General features: G+C 46.7%; 1 protein-coding gene across 5 annotated transcripts in view; it reads left to right on the top strand.

The window, feature by feature from the left end:
- The window catches only part of LOC120018353 (unconventional myosin-Ic-like), a 66,752-nt gene that overhangs the window by 39,937 nt on the left and 6,763 nt on the right, over positions 1-20,052 (top strand). For all 5 annotated transcript variants that reach the window (XM_038961502.1, XM_038961501.1, XM_038961503.1 and 2 more), the window contains exons 2-22: positions 4,484-4,639; positions 4,890-5,005; positions 6,096-6,294; positions 6,733-6,813; positions 7,106-7,285; positions 8,007-8,105; positions 9,460-9,573; positions 9,828-9,899; positions 10,092-10,211; positions 10,652-10,725; positions 10,889-10,994; positions 11,793-11,873; positions 12,575-12,666; positions 14,626-14,720; positions 14,956-15,002; positions 15,226-15,306; positions 15,818-15,923; positions 18,634-18,751; positions 19,126-19,239; positions 19,578-19,654; positions 19,804-19,872. In XM_038961502.1, coding sequence (XP_038817430.1) covers positions 4,484-4,639; positions 4,890-5,005; positions 6,096-6,294; positions 6,733-6,813; positions 7,106-7,285; positions 8,007-8,105; positions 9,460-9,573; positions 9,828-9,899; positions 10,092-10,211; positions 10,652-10,725; positions 10,889-10,994; positions 11,793-11,873; positions 12,575-12,666; positions 14,626-14,720; positions 14,956-15,002; positions 15,226-15,306; positions 15,818-15,923; positions 18,634-18,751; positions 19,126-19,239; positions 19,578-19,654; positions 19,804-19,872 — 2,197 coding nt within the window. The remainder of the gene's footprint in view (positions 1-4,483; positions 4,640-4,889; positions 5,006-6,095; positions 6,295-6,732; positions 6,814-7,105; positions 7,286-8,006; positions 8,106-9,459; positions 9,574-9,827; positions 9,900-10,091; positions 10,212-10,651; positions 10,726-10,888; positions 10,995-11,792; positions 11,874-12,574; positions 12,667-14,625; positions 14,721-14,955; positions 15,003-15,225; positions 15,307-15,817; positions 15,924-18,633; positions 18,752-19,125; positions 19,240-19,577; positions 19,655-19,803; positions 19,873-20,052) is intronic.

Below are 20,052 nucleotides of genomic sequence, written 5' to 3'. Positions count from 1 at the left end.
ATCATGAGATAACAAAAATATTATTCTTTCCAAATTGTCAAGCAATTAACAAAAAAACAGAGCAAACTAGAATGCTATTTGGCCCTAAACAGAGTACACCGTGGCAGAATACCTGACCCAAACTTAAGGAAAGCTTTGACTATGTACAGACTCAGTGAGCATAGCCTTGCTATTGAGAAAGGCAGCCGTAGGCGGACCTGCCTTCAAGAAAGGACCGGCTATGTGCACACTGCCCACCCCAAAATGAGGTGGAAACTGCCAAATATATGACCATATTAGATTTTCATATTTCCCTCAGATTACACAGATACACAAAGAATTTGAAAACAAACCCAATTTTGATAAACTCCCATATCTACTGGGTGAATGACAGGGGGAGGGGAGGCGAGAATAGGTAAGAGCCGGAGGGTAGGAGAAAGAGAGCACAGGTGGGAGAGAGGGAATGAGAGAAGTATTGATAGAGTGGGAGAGCGGATTAAAAAGAGGGCCAGAGCAGTCACACAGCAGTAGGCCTGGGTCCTTTTGTTTTCTCCACAGGATTTGGAAAAGGTGACAGCATGCTGGTAGTCACAGTAGTGACATGTACAGTTGGTAGCGCAGGAGTGTTGGTGTGTTCAACAAGGACGTGTGTGTGTGTGGTCAGAAGGGGCAGAGTGTGGGGAGGCAGGAAAACAACTATAAAAGCCCCATTGAGGAACAATGAAGTAATGGAGAGAGTTGGTGTTGGGAGAAAACTGAGAGAATGGGAAACCAAAGCAGGAGAAAAGGGGTTCCTCATCCTCTCCCTGTCAGAGAGAACTCCCTCCCTGTGTTGAGAAGAATGTTGGCACTGTTCCATTGTTTCTTGAAATGGTTTCGCCATAGAAATAGAATCAATAGAACGGTCCACCCACCCATTGTGGCGTCATTAACTTGGATGGGGATGTCCATTCTAGTAATTATATCACTTTCCCCTGTCTTATGTCAGTTACTGATAGTCAATCAATTAGCCCATGACAGCTAAAATGTTTTAGCTGGCTAATTCAGCCATCTGTCTGAACTTGTTATCTTGGTCGAATTACCAGTCGGGTGCACCCCATTGATTTTGTTAGTCAGTTTCATGGATGTGGATATGCAGCTATGGCCCCTCATGATGAGTTCAAATTTGTTGTGGCCCTCACCCCCTCAAAGTTGCTCATCCCTGGATTAGATGTCCAGATAACAGGCTTCTCACTAACGAGCCCTGGGAGAAAGGAGGTTCCTCATCCTCTTCCTGTCAGAGAGAGAACTCCCTCCCTGTGTTAAAAAGAAAGAGAAGAATGTTGGCACTGTTCCATCATTTCTTGAAATGTTTCCCCATAGAAATATAATCAGTAGAATGTTCCACACATGGCATCATTAACTTAGATGGGGATGTCCATTCTAGTAATTATATTTCTATGGCTTTCCCCTGGATGTTGGCGCAATTAGATGCCCAGATAACAGGCTTCTCACTAACAAGCCCAACGAACCCTGGGAGAGAACTTTTCTCAGCGCAGCACCAGCCCGAGACGGATCACTTTTTCCTCAGGAACTGCAGGCTCTTTGTTTTCCCCCGGGCCATGTGAAACGATAGCTCACCAAGGCTCAGGGCCCGTATTCCAAAAGCCTTTCGGAGTCGAAGTGCTGATCTAGAATCAGGTCACCCCTCTCCATATCATCGTATTTCATTATGATCTGAAAAGGCAGAAAGTATTCTAGATCAGCCCTCCTACTCTGAGACTGTGAATACGGGCCTGCGACTTGAAGGGGGGATGGTGGAGGAGAGAAAGGAGATGGAGGGGTGCTGGTGACCTTAAGCTACCTAAAGACCCTCGGAGGGATACAGTGTGAATGAAGTGAGTTAAAAAGGCTGGAGTGAAAGCTTGAGTCATCACCCCATGAATCTTCATTTGAGCCAGTTTGCTACAGCATGAAAATAAACTTGCAGCAACAGGTAATGTGGATTATAATTAATTAAAAAAAATCTAAGGCTTGAAATTTCAAAGTGGAATTTCCAAACTTCAGAAGCCTTTTTAAACCTCAAATATACTGCATTTCAGGAAGGTTCTCATACAACAGGGTGATCACAGTAAGATCCTACATCTGTAGGAATCATTAAGCTGGAACAACTCGCCCGCCATTAAGTCATACCGCTGAAGTACATTAAATGGTGCTATTAGGTGTTGGTGTGTGGAGACTCCTCAAGCAGAGGCAATTCATTAGGTTTAAAGTCTAAAGGGCTCTTCGCAAACGGAGCCGGCGAAGGTCAGTTTCTGTCACTCTCTTCGTAGTTTACGTACGTTTGTACGGCTGAATTTTTGGAACCTCCGTCGACCTCGATTGCGTAGACTGTGTAGAGCTCTTAACAACCAGGGGCCGTCACAATTGGCACCCTATTCCCTACATAGTGCACTACTTTTAACCAGAGCCCTAAGGGACCTGGTCAAAATTAGTGCACTATATAGGGGCACTATATAGGGAGTAGGGTACCATTTGGGACATAACTGTTGCGACTACTTCACTATCTCTCCTGCCATCTCTCGTTATAACTCACTGTTGCTTGAGGGAGGGAGGGAGGGAGAGAGGTAGCAGGGTAGGGTACTGTGTGAAGCAGGGAGTTGTTTTTGGAACGTTGAGTACAGTGATGATGCTGGATAAGGAATGGAATCACTTCCTGGCAACACACACACTGGCACACGTTCCTCTCCGGTCTCCTCTCCTCATCAGCTACACTCACACGTTCCTCCCCGGTCTCCTCTCCTCCTCAGCTACACTCACACGTTCCTCTCCGGTCTCCTCTCCTCCTCCGCTACACTCACACGTTCCTCTCCGGTCTCCTCTCCTCCTCAGCTACACTCACACGTTCCTCTCCGGCCTCCTCTCCTCCTCAGCTACACTCACACGTTCCTCTCCGGTCTCCTCCCCTCCTCAGCTACACTCACACGTTCCTCTCCGGTCTCCTCTCCTCCTCAGCTACACTCACACGTTCCTCTCCGGTCTCCTCTCCTCCTCAGCTACACTCACACGTTCCTCTCCGGCCTCCTCTCCTCCTCAGCTACACTCACACGTTCCTCTCCGGCCTCCTCTCCTCCTCAGCTACACTCACACGTTCCTCTCCGGCCTCCTCTCCTCCTCAGCTACACTCACACGTTCCTCTCCGGCCTCCTCTCCTCCTCAGCTACACTCACACGTTCCTCTCCGGCCTCCTCTCCTCCTCAGCTACACTCACACGTTCCTCTCCGGCCTCCTCTCCTCCTCAGCTACACTCACACGTTCCTCTCCGGCCTCCTCTCCTCCTCAGCTACACTCACACGTTCCTCTCCGGCCTCCTCTCCTCCTCAGCTACACTCACACGTTCCTCTCCGGCCTCCTCTCCTCCTCCGCTACACTCACACGTTCCTCTCCTCCTCAGCTACACTCACACGTTCTGTCTGCTTCATCCCTCCTCTCTCTCTCTGTTTTTCTCTGTGATACAAGCCGCATTGTCAACAGCTGCCTCACCTACTGCAGCCCTTAATTAGGAGGAGGAGCACCTCTCTCTTTCCCCTGGGCTGGGCCCTACTGTGTCAATAACACAACAATAACATATGCAGCTGCTCTGTACAGTGTGTGTGTGGTAATGAACATGGACAATGAACAATAAACGTGCGTGCAGTCAGTGCGTATATGTGTGTGGAGCCGTGTGTGTGCTGGCATAATCAGCTGTGCGTCCCTGCCTTGTTGATGCGTCCAGAGCGCGGTGACAGATCTGTGTGGTTCTGTGTAGTGATAGTGACTACTGTATAGTGAGCCATGGATCTGGGTAACATTTGCGGTCTGGTGCGTAAAACTCAAGCCTCCATCGTAGAAAACAGGTTCCTGGGCAAACGCATTGACGAGCTGAAGGATGTAAGTTAAGTGGTTGAATGCACGTATTATTTTTTAGATTGGGGATTCTAGCTTGGTTGGAGCCTGTGAGACTTTGGTCGAAGTGCTAACTTTATTTCTCTCGGGTTGGGTGTTCCTCCGCTTCTAGTTCTAGCTTGCACAAGATTACAAAGTGAGTTGTTTTCTAAAGAGAGCTCTTTGGTGTGTAACACTGCAAAGCTCCAGTTTCTACAATCACTTTCTGTCTGTGTATGTTATTGAATGTGGGAGAGAGGGCTCTTGTGCTAACTATTCTTTGTCATGGTTTTTGATGGAAATGGGTACCTTTTTTGTGAAGCGTTGTGTCATCGTGTGTGTTGAAGTACGTACTGTAGCTAAATTCCGGGGTACTGTAGCTAGATTCTGGGGCCCTTATGAGCGCTTACTTGTCAGGCATAAATGAACACTTTGAGAGAGATTCACACGCAACGGTGATTCAACTTAACTAGCGTCTGCTTAGAATGTCTCTTCTGTCTTTGGTATTTTTTTGCTCCTCTCTCCTGCCTTAATTTTGTACCGATTTTGTATATACATTGTTCCTATTGCTGACCTCCCTCTGCTCCTCTTCTCCCTCCAGACGTTGGGGAGTGACGGGGTGCGGATCACAATGGAGAGTGCCCTGACGGCCAGGGACCGGGTGGGTGTGCAGGACTTTGTCCTGCTGGAGAACCACACCAGTGAAGCAGCCTTCATCGAGAACCTCCGCAAGCGCTTCAAGGAGAACCTCATCTATGTAAGACGCCTACCCCAATTACACTCACCTCCTGGGTCATATTCATTAGGTAGCAAACGAACGCAAAAGGGGGAGGACTACCTGAACTTGTCCAATAAACAACGCTTGTTTTTGTATTCCGTTGCGTAACATGTTGCTGCTCTCGTGAATTTGTGCCTGCTGAAGATACAAATACAGTGTGTGTGTAGATGCATCCCCCACTGTGTTGTCACCTTAGAGAGAGAGTTTATGGTCTCTGTCTCTCTCTCAGACGTACATCGGCTCAGTCCTGGTGTCGGTGAACCCCTACAAGGATCTGGAGATCTACACCAAGAACCACATGGAGCGCTACCGAGGCGTCAACTTCTACGAGGTCTCTCCCCACATGTGAGTAACCTGAACCCGGGTATCCCAACCCACCATCTCTCCACCTCTCCCATCCCAGTTGACTGAGTCATGGACTAACAGTTATGTAACGGGGGGGGGGTTTCTGAGTGTCTGCTCGGCATACATTACGTCGGGCCTGTTTGTTTTGAGTTGCTAGGCGAAGAGGGAATTCCTGGCCGGTTCCTCTGACTCTCTGACCACGGACGAACAATGGACTGTATTATGGAGATTCCGCCATGCGCTCGACATTCCCTGCTTCGCTGCTCCTGGACTCTGTGTTTTTTCTCCCATTCTACTCGACCATGAAGCCAAATGTTTTCTGTCTGTCTGAGGGGGAAAATAGGGACGTGGGGCTCCCGAGTGGCGCAGCGGTCTAAGGCACTGCATCTAGGTGCTAGAGGCATCACTACAGACCCAGGTTCAATTCCAGGCTGTATCACAACCAGCCATGATTGGGAGTCCCATAGGGCGGCGCACAATTGGCCCAGCGTCATCCGGGTTAGGGGAGGGTTTGGCCGTCATTGTAAACTAAGAATTTGTTCATATCTGACTTGACAGGTTAAATTATTATTATTTTTTAAATGTGTTTTGGAATGGAGGGAATATGGAGGAGGGACAGAGAGACAAATGGGCGATGGTGGAGGGGTGGTACTAGGTGGTATCAAATTGGTATCAAATTTGTGGTATCAAATTTGCAGTGGAAATTGTTAAAAGTAGTCCTTGTGCATATATTTTTGTGTGGAATAGTCCATATACAACATAGTCAAAACAGAACTACACAAAATAAGAAATTATATTATGAACAGTTGAGGATTTGTGTGGAAATGTGTAGTAATATCCCATCCACTCCACTGTATCCTCTCTACTCCTGTATCCTCTGTATCCCATCTACTCCACTGTATCCCCTCCACTCCACTGTATCCCCTCCACTCTACTAGATCCTCTCCACTCCAGATTGAAGGTTCATGAGGATGCGATGACACAAAGTGCCTCTGTTTGCTAGCTGTCCCACTCCACTACAGTACTTCACTGACTCGTGCTCTTTATTTCTCTCTGTCTCTCTGTCTCTCTCTCTCCCTCCTCCTTCCAGCTACGCGGTGTCTGACAACTCCTACCGGTCCATGCGGACGGAGCGTAAGGACCAGTGCATCCTCATCTCGGGGGAGAGCGGTGCCGGCAAGACGGAGGCCTCAAAAAAGATCCTGCAGTACTACGCCGTGACCTGTCCCGCCAGCGACCAGGTGGAGACGGTCAAGGACCGCCTGCTGCAGTCCAACCCTGTCCTAGAGGTCAGCACTGGGGGGGGATACCATGTCATCCACTGCATGTGTCTGGCTTGGTCCAGTCTAAAACAAGACATCATATTTGTGTGTGTGTACGGCCTGTCCTGGAGTGTGAGCAGGCTCTCTACTCATTTAGTGTACTATATTGAGCTGTGGTGTGTTTGGCTGGATGGGCTGTAGACTAGTGGAGTCCAGACAGCTGGGGAGCAGATGTGTTAGGACCAGAGCAGAGCGGTCCAGACAGACCGACCGACTGCCCTGTAATCTAGCCCCATGTCACAGCCCAGCACATCTCCTGACCCTCTGACACCACTTTAACACACCTGTCTACCCTCCCCACTCTCCGTCCTCTCTCCTGTTTACCTCCCTTTTCTCTCCTCTTCTGTCTCCCTCCTGTCTCTCCCTCCTCTCTGTCTACCTCTTCGTCCCAATGTGTGACCCCAGGCTTTTGGAAATGCCAAAACGTTACGCAACGACAACTCCAGCCGCTTCGGTAAATACATGGACATCCAGTTTGACTTCAAGGTGAGTGGTCACACACACACACACACACACACACACACACACACACACACACACACACACACACACACACCAATGACCGAGTATGTTCCTGTAAGGGGGAAACCAGTACATAAACACTGCCAGTCCTTCCATATTAACTTGTACAATATGTTTATTTTTCCACTCCTACGTTACTGTACTGTCCTGGGGGCGTGTACACCTGCATGTGGCTCTGTGTCTGTCTCAGTATCCCTGCATCACCACCCTCTGCTCCTCCACCCCCTTTCCCCGGTTCCCTCTCTCCCGCCGGCAGGGTGCACCGGTGGGGGGCCACATCCTCAACTACCTGCTGGAGAAGTCACGGGTGGTGCACCAGAACCACGGCGAGAGGAACTTCCACATCTTCTACCAGCTGATTGAGGGGGGTGAGGAGGACCTGCTGCGGCGCCTGGGCCTGGAGAGGAACCCCCAACAGTACCAGTACCTCGTCAAGGTGGGACGCAGCAGAGTTTCACTCTATGGTTAGGTCTGGAATGGGACACTTCCCTAGTCTCCAACTTCTGACCAGAGCATGTGTCTAGCTGTTTGGGGCTCAGGTCAAAAGTTATGCAATCATGTGTGCTTTGAGATGTATCCCCAAGTCTCTCCTTTTTGCTTTTACAGCAGGAAGAGGTGTGTGTCTGCTCTCTCTCTCTCACTTTCTCACTCACTGATGTTCTCTCTAGTGTGTGCTGGCTCTGGCCCAGTGGGAGGCCGGCTTAATGGACCCAGTGTGTTATTAGTGCTGCTATAGAGATGCTCTCAGGTGAAGGAGTTGTCTATCCCTACTCACTCCCCCACTGAGACCTACAATATTTCTGCAAACACGCGCACAAACACTTATTTAGTCAGCCAATGAATGTGTGGGTGTTCAGTATGCGACGTGCACACGCGCCGTAAATGAGTGCAAGTGTCTGTGTTTGCTGGATCTACAATTAGTACGCATACGGCCTGTAGAGATAAAGCATGTAAAACATGAACCTGCCGATCTTTCAAAGACGTCTGAACATGTTTTCATAGAGCAGCTTGGTAGACGTTTTTAACTAACACCTTACTGTTTTACTTCTTACTAACACTGATTTAGATGTTGGCTGCTTTGTTGAGGAACGATTTTACTTGCAATGTAGAATTATGGTGTTTTGGCTTCAACAGTTTTGTCTGTGTGGGTCTCTCAGGGGAACTGTCCCAAGGTGAGCTCCATCAACGACCGCAGCGACTGGAAGGTGGTGAGGAAAGCCCTGTCTGTCATCGGCTTCAGCGAGGACGAGGTGGAGGTAAGAACCTGTTATTACAACACAGACACACAGACATAATGTTAGCCACTTAGGTAGTGTTTTGTTGATTACCTTAAATACTACTACTGAATACTTATTCCATTTTGACTGTCTGACCAATCATGTCTAATCATCCTGTCTATGCTTTGGGTGCCACCATCTGTTTTGTTATTGTAGTTGTACAGTAACATGCTGTATGCCCCTTTGCTGGAGTCTTGTGTATATAGTCAGGTTGTGTGTTGTGTGACTGTCTATATTGACCAATAAAGTGGTCTTATCTTATGTGAGTGTGTTGGGACAGTGGGTGAAGAGAGGGTGTGTTTGTGTGTGTGATGAGAGGGCTGATTTGTGCTTTGTGTGGATGTTTTTTGCATTTTCATGACTGTAGTCTGGGCTTTGGGCCAGAGCTCAGTATTTCTCAGTTCAGTGAGGGAAGCGGGAGAGAGCAGGTGGTTATATATAGTATACAGTACTCAGTGGTGGGGAAAAGTACCACATTGTCATACTTGAGTACAAGTAAAGAAACCTTTTTTAATAGAAAATGACTCAAGTAAAAGTCACCCAGTAAAATACTACTGTAGTAAAAGTCTAAAAGTATTTGGTTTTCAATATATGTAAGTATCAAAAATAAATGTAATTGCTAAAATATACTTAAATATCAAAAGTTAAAGTATAAATCATTTCACATTCCTTATATTATGCAAACTAAACGGCACGATTTTCTTTTCTTTTTTTACGGATCGCCAGGGGCACATTCCAACACTCAGATATAATTTACAAGCGAAGCATTTGTGTTTAGTGAGTCTGCCAGATCAGAGGCAGTACGGATGACCAGGGATGTTCTCTTGATAAGTGTGGGAATGGGACCATTTTCCTGTCCTTCTAAGCATTTGAAATATAACGAGTACTTTTGGATGTCAGGGGAAATGTATGGAGTAAAAAGTACATTATTTTCTTTAGGAATGTAGTGAAGTAAAAGTTGTCAAAAATATCAATTGTAAATTACAGATACCACCAACATCTACTTGAGTAGTACTTCAAAGTATTTTACTTAAGTACTTTACACCACTGACACACACACACAAAAAGAGGCCATATTCACTATATGTTGTATATGCATGCATGTGGGGGGGAGGATGGTCAGTTGAATTATATTTTATAACTCTTCAAGTCCAAGATAGCCTAATCTAATACTTGCAGTCATCAAGATAACGTTGTCTTCAGAAGATCACAATAAAATGTGTATAATCTTATCATGTCTAATGTTCACATGGCTTTTTTTCTCTCTCTCACTGTGTCTCGCTCTCTCTCTCCCTCTCACTGTCTCTCTCTCTCACTCGTTCTCTGTGTGTAGGAGCTGTTAAACATTATTGCCAGCGTTCTTCACTTGGGGAACATTCAGTATGGAGGAGAGGACAGCGGCAATGCCTACATCACTACAGACACACAGATCAAATACCTGGCGAGGGTATGACCTCTACCTCCTGACTACAGTGTACCTATGGGGACACTACTCATACTGCACCCAGGCAATCATGTACCCTGTCGATACTCATGTACCCTGTCGATACTCATGTACCCTGTCGATACTCATAACACATTACTCTCTTCATAACTCGATAGTATCACTGTTCATTTGCTCAATAGGATAAATAACATTGATACTGGTGTTGAATGAATTAGTTTGGAGGTGTGTTAAAGTCTTTATTGTTGACGGTGCAGTTACTAGGTGTGGACGGTTTGGTCCTGAAAGAAGCGCTAACACACAAAAAGATCATCGCCAAAGGGGAAGAGGTAGGCTGGAACCTTCTCTAAGTCAATGCTCTTTATAATGAACTCTATGAGAACGTTTCCACATTCTATATTCGACATGTAATGGCTCCTCGGTACCACGGCAAGTGAGGAATTGTAGAATAACTGTTTCCATTCTTCTCTCTCTGTGTGTGCGCGCGTCTGTATCTGATCTGTGTGTGTCTGTCCTCCCAGCTGAAGAGCCCTCTGAACCTGGAGCAGGCAGCGTCGGCGCGGGACGCCCTGTCCAAGGCCGTGTACGGCCGTACCTTCACCTGGCTCGTCAACAAGATCAACGTCTCCCTGGCTTACAGGGTAACACCACACGCCCCTAACTAACTAACACCCCATTAACTCCCCTCTTACCGATGATCCCCCTCCTCGTTGGCATGATATCCCTATATCTACCCCATTCTTCTGCCCCTCCTGTCAGCCTGCGCTTTTGACCTCTTAGCCGGCCGTTTCTAGACAGCGGTAGTAGGACTCCCCCTTGTGGATATGTTGTAATACTACATGTTTGACAGAGGAGTATTGTTCGTTCTACAACAATGCATTTCTGTGTAGACTATTGTCTGATAGGGGTTAGGTTATTGCATGTTTGAGCTGTGAGATAGTGTAGCCGTAATGCGTCTGGTCCATGTCTGTTGTGAGTTCGTTAGACGGTGCTTATCGTGCTTCGTTAGGTGTACATGTTAACAAATAATGAACTGAAGAGTTATGAAGAGTATGAAGAGTTAACCATCTTTTTCTTCTAGGACGAGACTTATAAGAATGCTTCTGTCATTGGTCTCCTGGATATCTATGGGTTTGAAGTCTTCCAGCACAACAGGTACCAGAGTAATATATATAGAACTCATTTTCCCATAATCCTGTGTGTTTTTGACAGCGTTTACCATTTACTGTCATTACGATTCGGCGTATTTTAATGTCAAGTTTGCGTTGAATATCATTGTCACGTGAAAAGATCATCTGTAATTGTGTGTGTGTTGCAGTTTTGAGCAGTTCTGCATTAACTACTGTAACGAGAAGCTGCAGCAGCTCTTCATCGAGCTCACCCTCAAGTCCGAGCAGGATGAGTACGAAGCAGAGGGAATCACGGTGAGACTACTCTCTCTCTTTGTTTTGTCAGTCCATCTTCTCCTTCTCCATCCCCTCCTCACTCTGCCTCCCCTCTGCCTCGATGCTTCTATCCGTCTTGGAGGGACCTTACCCTCCCTCTACTGCTCTCCTCCATTTCTCTAGCTTTTTTCTCGCTCTCTCTTCCCACTTCTCCCTCTTTTCATTCTCCCCCTCTCTCTTTTTACAGTCCTCTTCCACCTCTCTCTTTCTTCTCTGTCCGGTCCTATCCTTCTACCTTCTCCCCATCGGCTCTGCTTGACTGTCTACACAGTGATTGGTGGCCCACTCCACTACGATTCAGAGCCCATATTGGCAAAGAATCTCAGAACAGGAGTGCTGCTGATCTAGGATCAGTTTTGGCTTGTAGATCATAATGACTGAGATTATATGAAAAGGGTGAACCTGATCATACGTCAGCACTCTTACTCTGAGCCGCCTGGTGAATACGGGCCCATAGGGAGCTGAGTGCAGAGGGCCGTGGGAGAGAGATTCGTGTCCAGTTAGACACCCGTCAAAGGGGACATTGTTGTACAACGTGGGCCGTGTTCTGTGGTGTTTGTGATAATAATGTGGCGGTAAACGTGTATGTGTGTGAGGCAGCAAACGTCAATAAAGGTTTGATTGACAGTGTGCATAAAGTGTGGGTTCAGAATGTCCTTGTCCTGGATTCTCAGCATTCTGTGAATGTTTTCTTTTACAACCGTTAACATGTAGAACAGTTCCGTTTTCTAAACAAGCGATTTAAAAGATGCCGCTGCGTTCCTTGCTGTCTCGCAGTGGGAGCCTGTGCAGTACTTCAACAACAAGATCATCTGTGATCTGGTGGAGGAGAAGTTCAAAGGCGTCATCTCCATTCTGGTGAGAATCCGTGTCAGTCTTTAATGTAACCCTGAGCTTTTCAAGTTGACCTTTCACCTTTCTCTCTCTTGGCCCCTCTGCATCTGGTATATCCTACTGTCACAGTCAACTGTCCATCTAATGTATTTCTCTCTTTCATTCTTTCTCGCTCTCCCCCTGTCTCTGTGTCTCTCTCTCTCTCTCTCTCTCTGTCTCTCTGTGGCTGTCTCTCTGTGGCTGTCTCTCTGTGGCTGTCTCTCTGTGGCTGTGTCTCTCTGTGTCTCTCTCTCTCTCTGTGTCTGTCTCTGTCTCTCTCTGTGGCTGTCTCTGTCTCTCTCTGTGGCTGTCTCTGTCTCTCTCTGTGGCTGTCTCTGTGTCTCTCTCTGTGGCTGTCTCTGTGTCTCTCTCTGTGGCTGTCTCTGTGTCTCTCTCTGTGGCTGTCTCTGTGTCTCTCTCTGTGGCTGTCTCTGTGTCTCTCTCTGTGGCTGTCTCTGTGTCTCTCTGTGGCTGTCTCTCTGTCTCTCTGTGTCTCTCTCTCTCTCTGTGGCTGTCTTTCTGTCTCTCTGTGGCTGTCTCTCTGTGGCTGTCTCTCTGTGGCTGTCTCTCTGTGGCTGTCTCTCTGTGGCTGTCTCTCTGTGGCTGTCTCTCTGTGGCTGTCTCTCTGTCTGTGTCTCTGTGGCTGTCTCTCTGTCTCTCTGTGGCTGTCTCTCTGTCTCTGTCAGGATGAGGAGTGCCTGAGGCCAGGTGACGCCAGTGACATCACCTTCCTGGAGAAGCTGGAGAATACTGTGGGAGGCCACGCCCACTTGACAACGTGAGTCTACGCACATACAAACGCATACGCCCAAACCTCCCTCTGCTAACCTAGCAACAGAAGTTGTCGTGAGAGCTAGCTGTAAAAAGATGCTCTTGGAACAAAATGCATACGAATTCATGGAAAGCTCCACCCAACTTTCAAAATACAGAAATCATCCCTGCATCATAAGGGGATGATTTCTCTGTTGAATGTTACATATCTTGAAAACTTGATTGGGGACTGTCCCAAAATGTTCTGCTTATGTCAACAATTGACTAATAGTTTTTGGGTGGAGTTTTCTTTTAAGCTGTACACAACAGAAAATATGTAAACATAAACTCAGCAAAAAAAGAAACGTCCTCTCACTGTCAACTGCGTTTATTTCAGCAAACTTAACATGTGTAAATATTTGTATGAACATAACAAGACTCAACAACTGAGACATAAACTGAGACATGAACAAGTTCCACAGACATGTGACTAACAGAAATTGAATAATGTGTCCCTGAACAAAGGGGGAGAGGGGTCAAAAGTAACAGTCAGTATCTGCTGTGGCACCAGCTGCATTAAGTACTGCAGTGCATCTCCTCCTCATGGACTGCACCAGATTTGCCAGTTCTTACCCCACTCTTCCACCAAGGCACCTGCAAGTTCCTGGACATTTCTGGGGGGAATGGCCCTAGCCATCACCCTCCGATCCGACAGGTCCCAGACGTGCTCAATGGGATTGAGATCTGGGCTCTTCGCTGGCCATGGCAGAACACTGACATTCCTATCTGGCAGGAAATCGCACACAGAACGAGCAGTATGGCTGGTGGCATTGTCATGCTGGAGGGTCATGTCAGGATGAGCCTGCAGGAAGGGTACCACATGAGGGAGGAAGATGTCTTCCCTGTAACACACAGCGTTGAGATTGCCTGCAATGACAACAAGCTCAGTCCGATGATGCTGTGACACACCGCCCCATACCATGATGGACCTTCCACCTCCAAATCGATCTCGCTCCAGAGTACAGGCCTCGGTGTAATGCTCATTCCTTCAATGATAACGAATCCGACCATCACCCCTGGTGAGACAAAACTACGACTCGTCAGTGAAGAGCACTTTTTACAGTCCTGTCTGGTCCAGCGAGGGTGGGTTTGTGCCCATAGGTGACGTTGTTGCCGGTGATGTCTGGTGAGGACCTGCCTTACAACAGGCCTACAAGCTCTCAGTCCAGCCTCTCTCAGCCTATGCCAGACAGTCTGAGCACTGATGGAGGGATTGTGCGTTCCTGGTGTAACTCGGGCAGTTGTTGTTGCCATTCTGTCCCGCAGGTGTGATGTTCGGATGTACCAATCCTGTACAGGTGCTGTTACACGTGGTCTGCCACTGCGAGGACGATCAGCTGTCCATCCTGTCTCCCTGTAGCGCTGTCTTAGGCGTCTCACAGTACGGACATTGCAATTTATTGCCCTGGCCACAGCTGCAGTCCTCATGCCTCCTTGCAGCATGCCTAAGGCACGTTCACGCAGATGAGCAGGGACCCTGGGCATCTTTCTTTTGGTGTTTTTCAGAGTCAGTAGAAAGGCCTCTCTAGTGTCCTAAGTTTTCATAACTGTGACCTTAATTGCCTACCGTCTGTAAGCTGTTACTGTCTTAATGACCGTTCCACAGGTGCATGTTCATTAGATGTTTATGGTTCATTGAACAAGCATGGGAAACAGTGTTTAAACCCTTTACAATGAAGATCTGTGAAGTTATTTGGATTTTGACGAATTATCTTTGAGAGACAGGGTCCTGAAAAAGGTATGTTTCTTTTTTTGCTGAGTTTATGTTGTGTTCATTAGGTACCAAATGGAAGAAAACAGACTGAAACAGGGAGGGATTACCTGAACGTGTTGAATAAGAAAAGCTTGTTTTGGTTTTCCATTGCATAATGTTTTGCTATGGTGTGCCCTAATAATTTGTCACTTAATGTTTGTGTGATCCTCGTAGTCACAAGCTGGCCGATGGAAAGACCCGGAAGGTGATGGGCCGAGAGGAGTTCAGACTGCTGCACTACGCTGGCGAGGTCAACTACAACGTCAACGGTGTGTGTGTGTGTGTGTGTGTGTGTGCATGGAGCAGCAGGATCAATTGTTAGGGGGAAGCGAGAGTGAGATGACCAGAGGGAGAGGAAGGATGTTCTGTGCTCAGGTCTTTACGTTTGTCCTTGGATGTTCCTGTACTTCTTGTAGTGGTCTGTTTTACTGTGTGTGTAATCATTTTCATCCGAAAACCATATTGGGAGTGCATGTTCTCTTACTCTCTCTCTTCCCCCTCTAGGCTTTCTGGACAAGAACAATGACCTCCTCTTCAGGAACTTGAAAGAGGTGAGAGAGAGAGTTCAGGACAATGGGGAAATGATTTAGATAGGAGATGGATGATATCATTGGAAACTAGACTAGACTCTAAGATTATGTTGTGTCACTGTGGTAGACTCTGTCTCTCGGTCTCTCTCCGTGTGTGTGTGGGCAATGTGTGAGTTTGAAGAGCAGTGTGGTAGTTCTAGTCATAGTGAGTTGTACTCATTCTCTATGTGTTGTCCATCCACAGGTCATGTGTATGTCTGATAATAAGATTCTGACCCAGTGCTTTGACCGGGCGGAGCTGAAGGACAGCAAGAGACCTGAGACGGTGAGAACAGCCACTCAGAGGGGAAAGGTCATACAATGTATCCCAACGTGTATACCGGTACACAATCACAGACCCATATATACATGTCCTGTCTCATACACACTTACAAACAGTCACTTGTTTATGCTCTTTGGATCTTCCTTGCTCCACACTGTGGGGTCGAGTGAGTCACAGGGGAATCTCTGCTTCCCCGCTCACACACTCAGGAATGCCCTGACACTCGGTTGCCCTCCACACACACGGTGGTCGAGGGTGCGTGGGTCGCTGGTGTCGACTCCGTTGACTGTTTGTGTGCATTGTTGACGACGCATTCTCTCTCTCTCTCGCCGGCCCTGCCCCCAACCCTGTCACTGCCTGGGCAATGTGAGCTGCACACTGGGACCTGTGTTCTGTCCGGTCTCAGCCTCAGTCTGGCCAGCAGCCGTGCTCCCTGCTCCTCTCCTCTTTCTGCTCCTCTACATCCCTCGCTCGGTGCTCACTCTTTCTTCTTTCCTTCTGTCTCTGCCTCCAGGCAGCGACCCAGTTCAAGACCAGCCTGGCGAAGTTAATGGAGATCCTGATGTCCAAGGAGCCGTCGTACGTGCGCTGCATCAAGCCCAACGATGCCAAGCAAGCAGGTAGGAAGGAACCGATGCCTTGCTCATACCGTGCTGTCAACGGGGTTGTATTCATTAGGGCACAACCGGAGCAAAATGTTTCAATACGTTGTTCGACAGCAAACTAAAATGAGCTTTTCTGATTGGTTGTGGTAGACCCTCCTTGCTTCAGTACCTTTGCTTCCGTTTGGTGCCTAATGAACACAGTATATATATATAATTTTTTTCAACGATTTAGCAGCAGCGGTGCGCCTCTGCTAAATACATATAGGGGAAACACTGTATTCATTAGGCACCAAACGGAAGCAAAGGTACTGAAGCAAGGAGGGTCTACCACAACCAATCAGAAAAGCTCCTTTTCGTTTGCTGTCGAACAACGTATTGAAACATTTAATATAATGATTTTTTCCCTTTTTCGGGATGTAAAATGCTTAAACAACTAAAACCAGATATAAAGTATGTAGAAAATATAATGTAGCAATATATTTTTTAAATAAGATAATCTCTGAGAACTAACAATCATCAAAATAGAAACTAGACAGTCGGCGAATCAAAAATTCTAAAAATGGCATGGTGTTATGTTTAAGTACAGTTGAAGTCGGAAGTTTACATACACCTTAGCCCACTACATTTAAACTCAGTTTTTCAATTCCCTGTCTTCGGTCAGTTAGGATCACCACTTTATTTCAAGAATGTGAATTGTCAGAATAATAGTAGAGAGAATGATTTCTTTCATATTTTATTTCTTTCATCACATTCCCAATGGGTCAGAAGTTTACATACAACCAATGAGTATTTGGTAGCATTGCCTTTAAATTGTGGTCAAATGTTTCAGGTAGCCTTCCACAAGCTTACCACAATAAGTTGGGTGACTGAGCTGGTGTAACTGAGTCAGGTTTGTAGGCCTCCTTGCTCGCACACGCTTTTTCTGTTCTGCCCACAAATTTTCTATAGGATTGAGGTCAGGGCTTTGTGATGGCAGCTCCAATACCTTGACTTTGTTGTCCTTAAGCCATTTTGCCACAACTTTGGAAGTATGCTTGGGGTCATTGTCCATTTGGAAGACCCATTTGCGACCAAGCTTTGACTTCCTGACTGATGTCTTGAGATGTTGCTTCAATATATCCACATAATTTTCCTCCTCATGATGCCATCTATTTTGTGAAGTGCACCAGTCCCTCCTGCAGCAAAGCACCCCCACAACATGATGCTGCCACCCCCATGCTTCACGGTTGGGATGGTGTTCTTTGGCTTGCAAGCCTCCTCCTTTTTCCTCCAAACATAAGGATGGTCATTATGGCCAAACAGTTCTATTTTTGTTTCATCAGACCAGAGGACATTTCTCCAAAAAGTATGATCTTTGTCCCCATGTGCTGTTGCAAACCGTAGTCTGGCTTTTTTATGGCGGTTTTGGAGCAGTGGCTTCTTCCTTGCTGAGCGGCATTTCAGGTTATGTCGATATAGGACTCGTTTTACTGTGGATATAGATACTTTTGTACCTGTTTCCTCCAGCATCTTCAGACGGTCCTTTGCTGCTGTTCTGGGATTGATTTGCACTTTTCGCACCAAAGTACGTTCATCTCTAGGAGACAATGCGTCTCCTTCCTAAGCGGTATGACGGCTGCGTGGTCCCATGGTGTTTATACTTGTGTACTATTGTTTGTACAGATGAACGTGGTACCTTCAAGCATTTGGAAATTGCTCCCAAGGATGAACCAGATTTGTGGAGGTCTACAATGTTTTTTCTGAGGTCTTGGCTGATTTCCTGTTGATTTTCCCATGATGCCAAGCAAAGAGGCACTGAGTTTGAAGGTAGGCCTTGAAATACATCCACGGGTACACCTCCAATTGACTGAAATGATGTCAATTAGCCTATCAGAAGCTTCTAAAGCCATGACATCAATATCTGGAATTTTCCAAGCTGTTTAAAGGCAGGGTCAACTTGGTGTATGTAAACTTCTGACTCGCTGGAATTGTGATTAAGTTAAATAATCTGTCTGTAAACAATTGTTAGAAAAATTACTTGTCATGCACAAAGTAGATGTCCTAACCGACTTGCCAAAACTATAGTTTGTTAACAAGAAATTTGTGGAGTGGTTGAAAACTAATTTTAATGACTTCCACCTAAGTGTATGTAAACTTCCAACTTCAACTGTAATTCAGATAGCATAAGAACACAGAAAAAGCCATTGCAGGAAATTTAGCTTTGAAACTGCAAATTTTCTCTGTCCAATGACAAAATGTGTAGAATTGCAGGAAATTAGCTTTAAAACTGTGAAATGGTCTCTTAGTCGTTAACTCTGCTATCACACTCAGTTTTTCTGTGCCGGTTCTATATCATTTTTTCTAACATATTGTCTGTCTTGTGTCTACGATTCTTAAATCTGACCATGCGTTTTGATTGCGTTCAGTAACATCAATGGCAGCACTGTACTTCACACTGTGTTTCTCAGTATATTGAGCTGCCCTTTGTCAATAGATGGCCTTCTGTCTTTCCTACTGTTGCTGTTTTTTCTCCTCACTCCTACCTTCCTTATTGTCCATTGTCTACTTTTCTGGGAATAAGTCGGATCAATTGTGTGCTTTTTATTTGCATAAGCATCACGCGTTACTGCTCCAGTATGCTAACAACTGTAACAACAAACCATTCAACAAACGGAAAACGTCAATAACAATGTATTGCAATCTCACCAGTTATGTACTAACAGGCTGTGGCTTCTCTCTCTCTCAGGACGGTTCGACGAGGTTCTCATCAGGCATCAGGTGAAGTACCTGGGTCTGATGGAGAACCTGCGCGTGAGGAGAGCTGGCTTTGCCTACCGCCGCCACTATGAGACCTTCCTCCAGAGGTGACTATGGCTCGGAGCTAGTCCTGCCTGGCTCGGAGCTAGTCCTGCCTGGCTCGGAGCTAGTCCTGCCTGGCTCGGAGCTAGTCCTGCCTGGCTCGGAGCTAGTCCTGCCTGGCTCGGAGCTAGTCCTGCCTGGCTCGGAGCTAGTCCTGCCTGGCTCGGAGCTAGTCCTGCCTCTATCAGGCTTGAATGTCGTTCCCTGACATTATAGGTTTATTCAATGGCAAATTCATGAATTATGTTAGAAAATCAGTACACCTGCAAGTGATTAGTCAATCACCACAACTGTTCAAAGTTAGTGATATAACCTAAATTAAATATTTTTCATATAATATACCAGTGTCTGTGTGTATTGTTTTGTCCGTCCCTGGCAGGTATAAGTCCCTGTGCCCGGAGACCTGGCCTAGCTGGCAGGGCAAGCTGGCTGACGGAGTCTCCACACTGGTCAAACACCTGGGTTACAAACCTGAGGAGTACAAGCTGGGCAGGTGAGACCCTTATCCAGTGACAACAGTCAAGGCGGCACGCAAACACACAGATGCAGACACACACGCACGCACACACACGTGTTAATTCTAGTTAACTACAGTACATGTATCTCCCATTTGTTTATCTACATCCCATCTCCCTAACGAGTTCAGTGCCCACTTAGTGTTGATCTAATCCCATAACTGTGTCTACTCTCTGGGAAAGGCTTAAGTGACCAAAGTCAATTATTTTGTCAGGGCTGAACTAAATCCCCCCCGGTGCTGAACACGCTCTGACTGCCCCTGTGTGTTGTACAAAGGCACACTGCCAGCTTAGTGGAGCTCCGTTTGCTTTCCAGATCCAAAATCTTCATCCGTTTTCCAAAGACTCTGTTCGCCACGGAGGACGCGCTAGAAACGAGGAAACACAGCCTTGGTGAGAGAGAGTCACGTATCACATGGTCTTACTTGACGCTCATCCCCTGCTGTCTGTCTGGACTGTAGTCTCTCCTCGAAGATACAGTAAGTAGAGTATCTGAACACTCTGAACATCTTTTGTCTCTCTCTCTCTCTCTCTCTCTTCAGCCAGCAAACTGCAGGCATCCTGGAAGGGCTACAGCCAGAAGACCAAATACCGCAAACTCAGATCATCAGGTAGGAGGGCTTCTCTTCTCTTCTCCCCTACGTCTATAGACCCATGTGTCATCAAGCATTTAGTTCCTCTATATTCACCGTGCATGTCTATTCGATTACGCTTGTCTTGTTCAGTTGGACGATGGATGTTGTGTTAAGCGTCTCAGAGTAGGAGTGCTGACTTCCTATCAGTTTTGCGGG

Source organism: Salvelinus namaycush, chromosome 23, assembly GCF_016432855.1.
Source record: "Salvelinus namaycush isolate Seneca chromosome 23, SaNama_1.0, whole genome shotgun sequence".
Lineage (NCBI taxonomy): Eukaryota > Metazoa > Chordata > Actinopteri > Salmoniformes > Salmonidae > Salvelinus > Salvelinus namaycush.
Note: the sequence above shows the minus strand (reverse complement) of the source record. Positions and strands in the feature narration are given on the sequence as shown.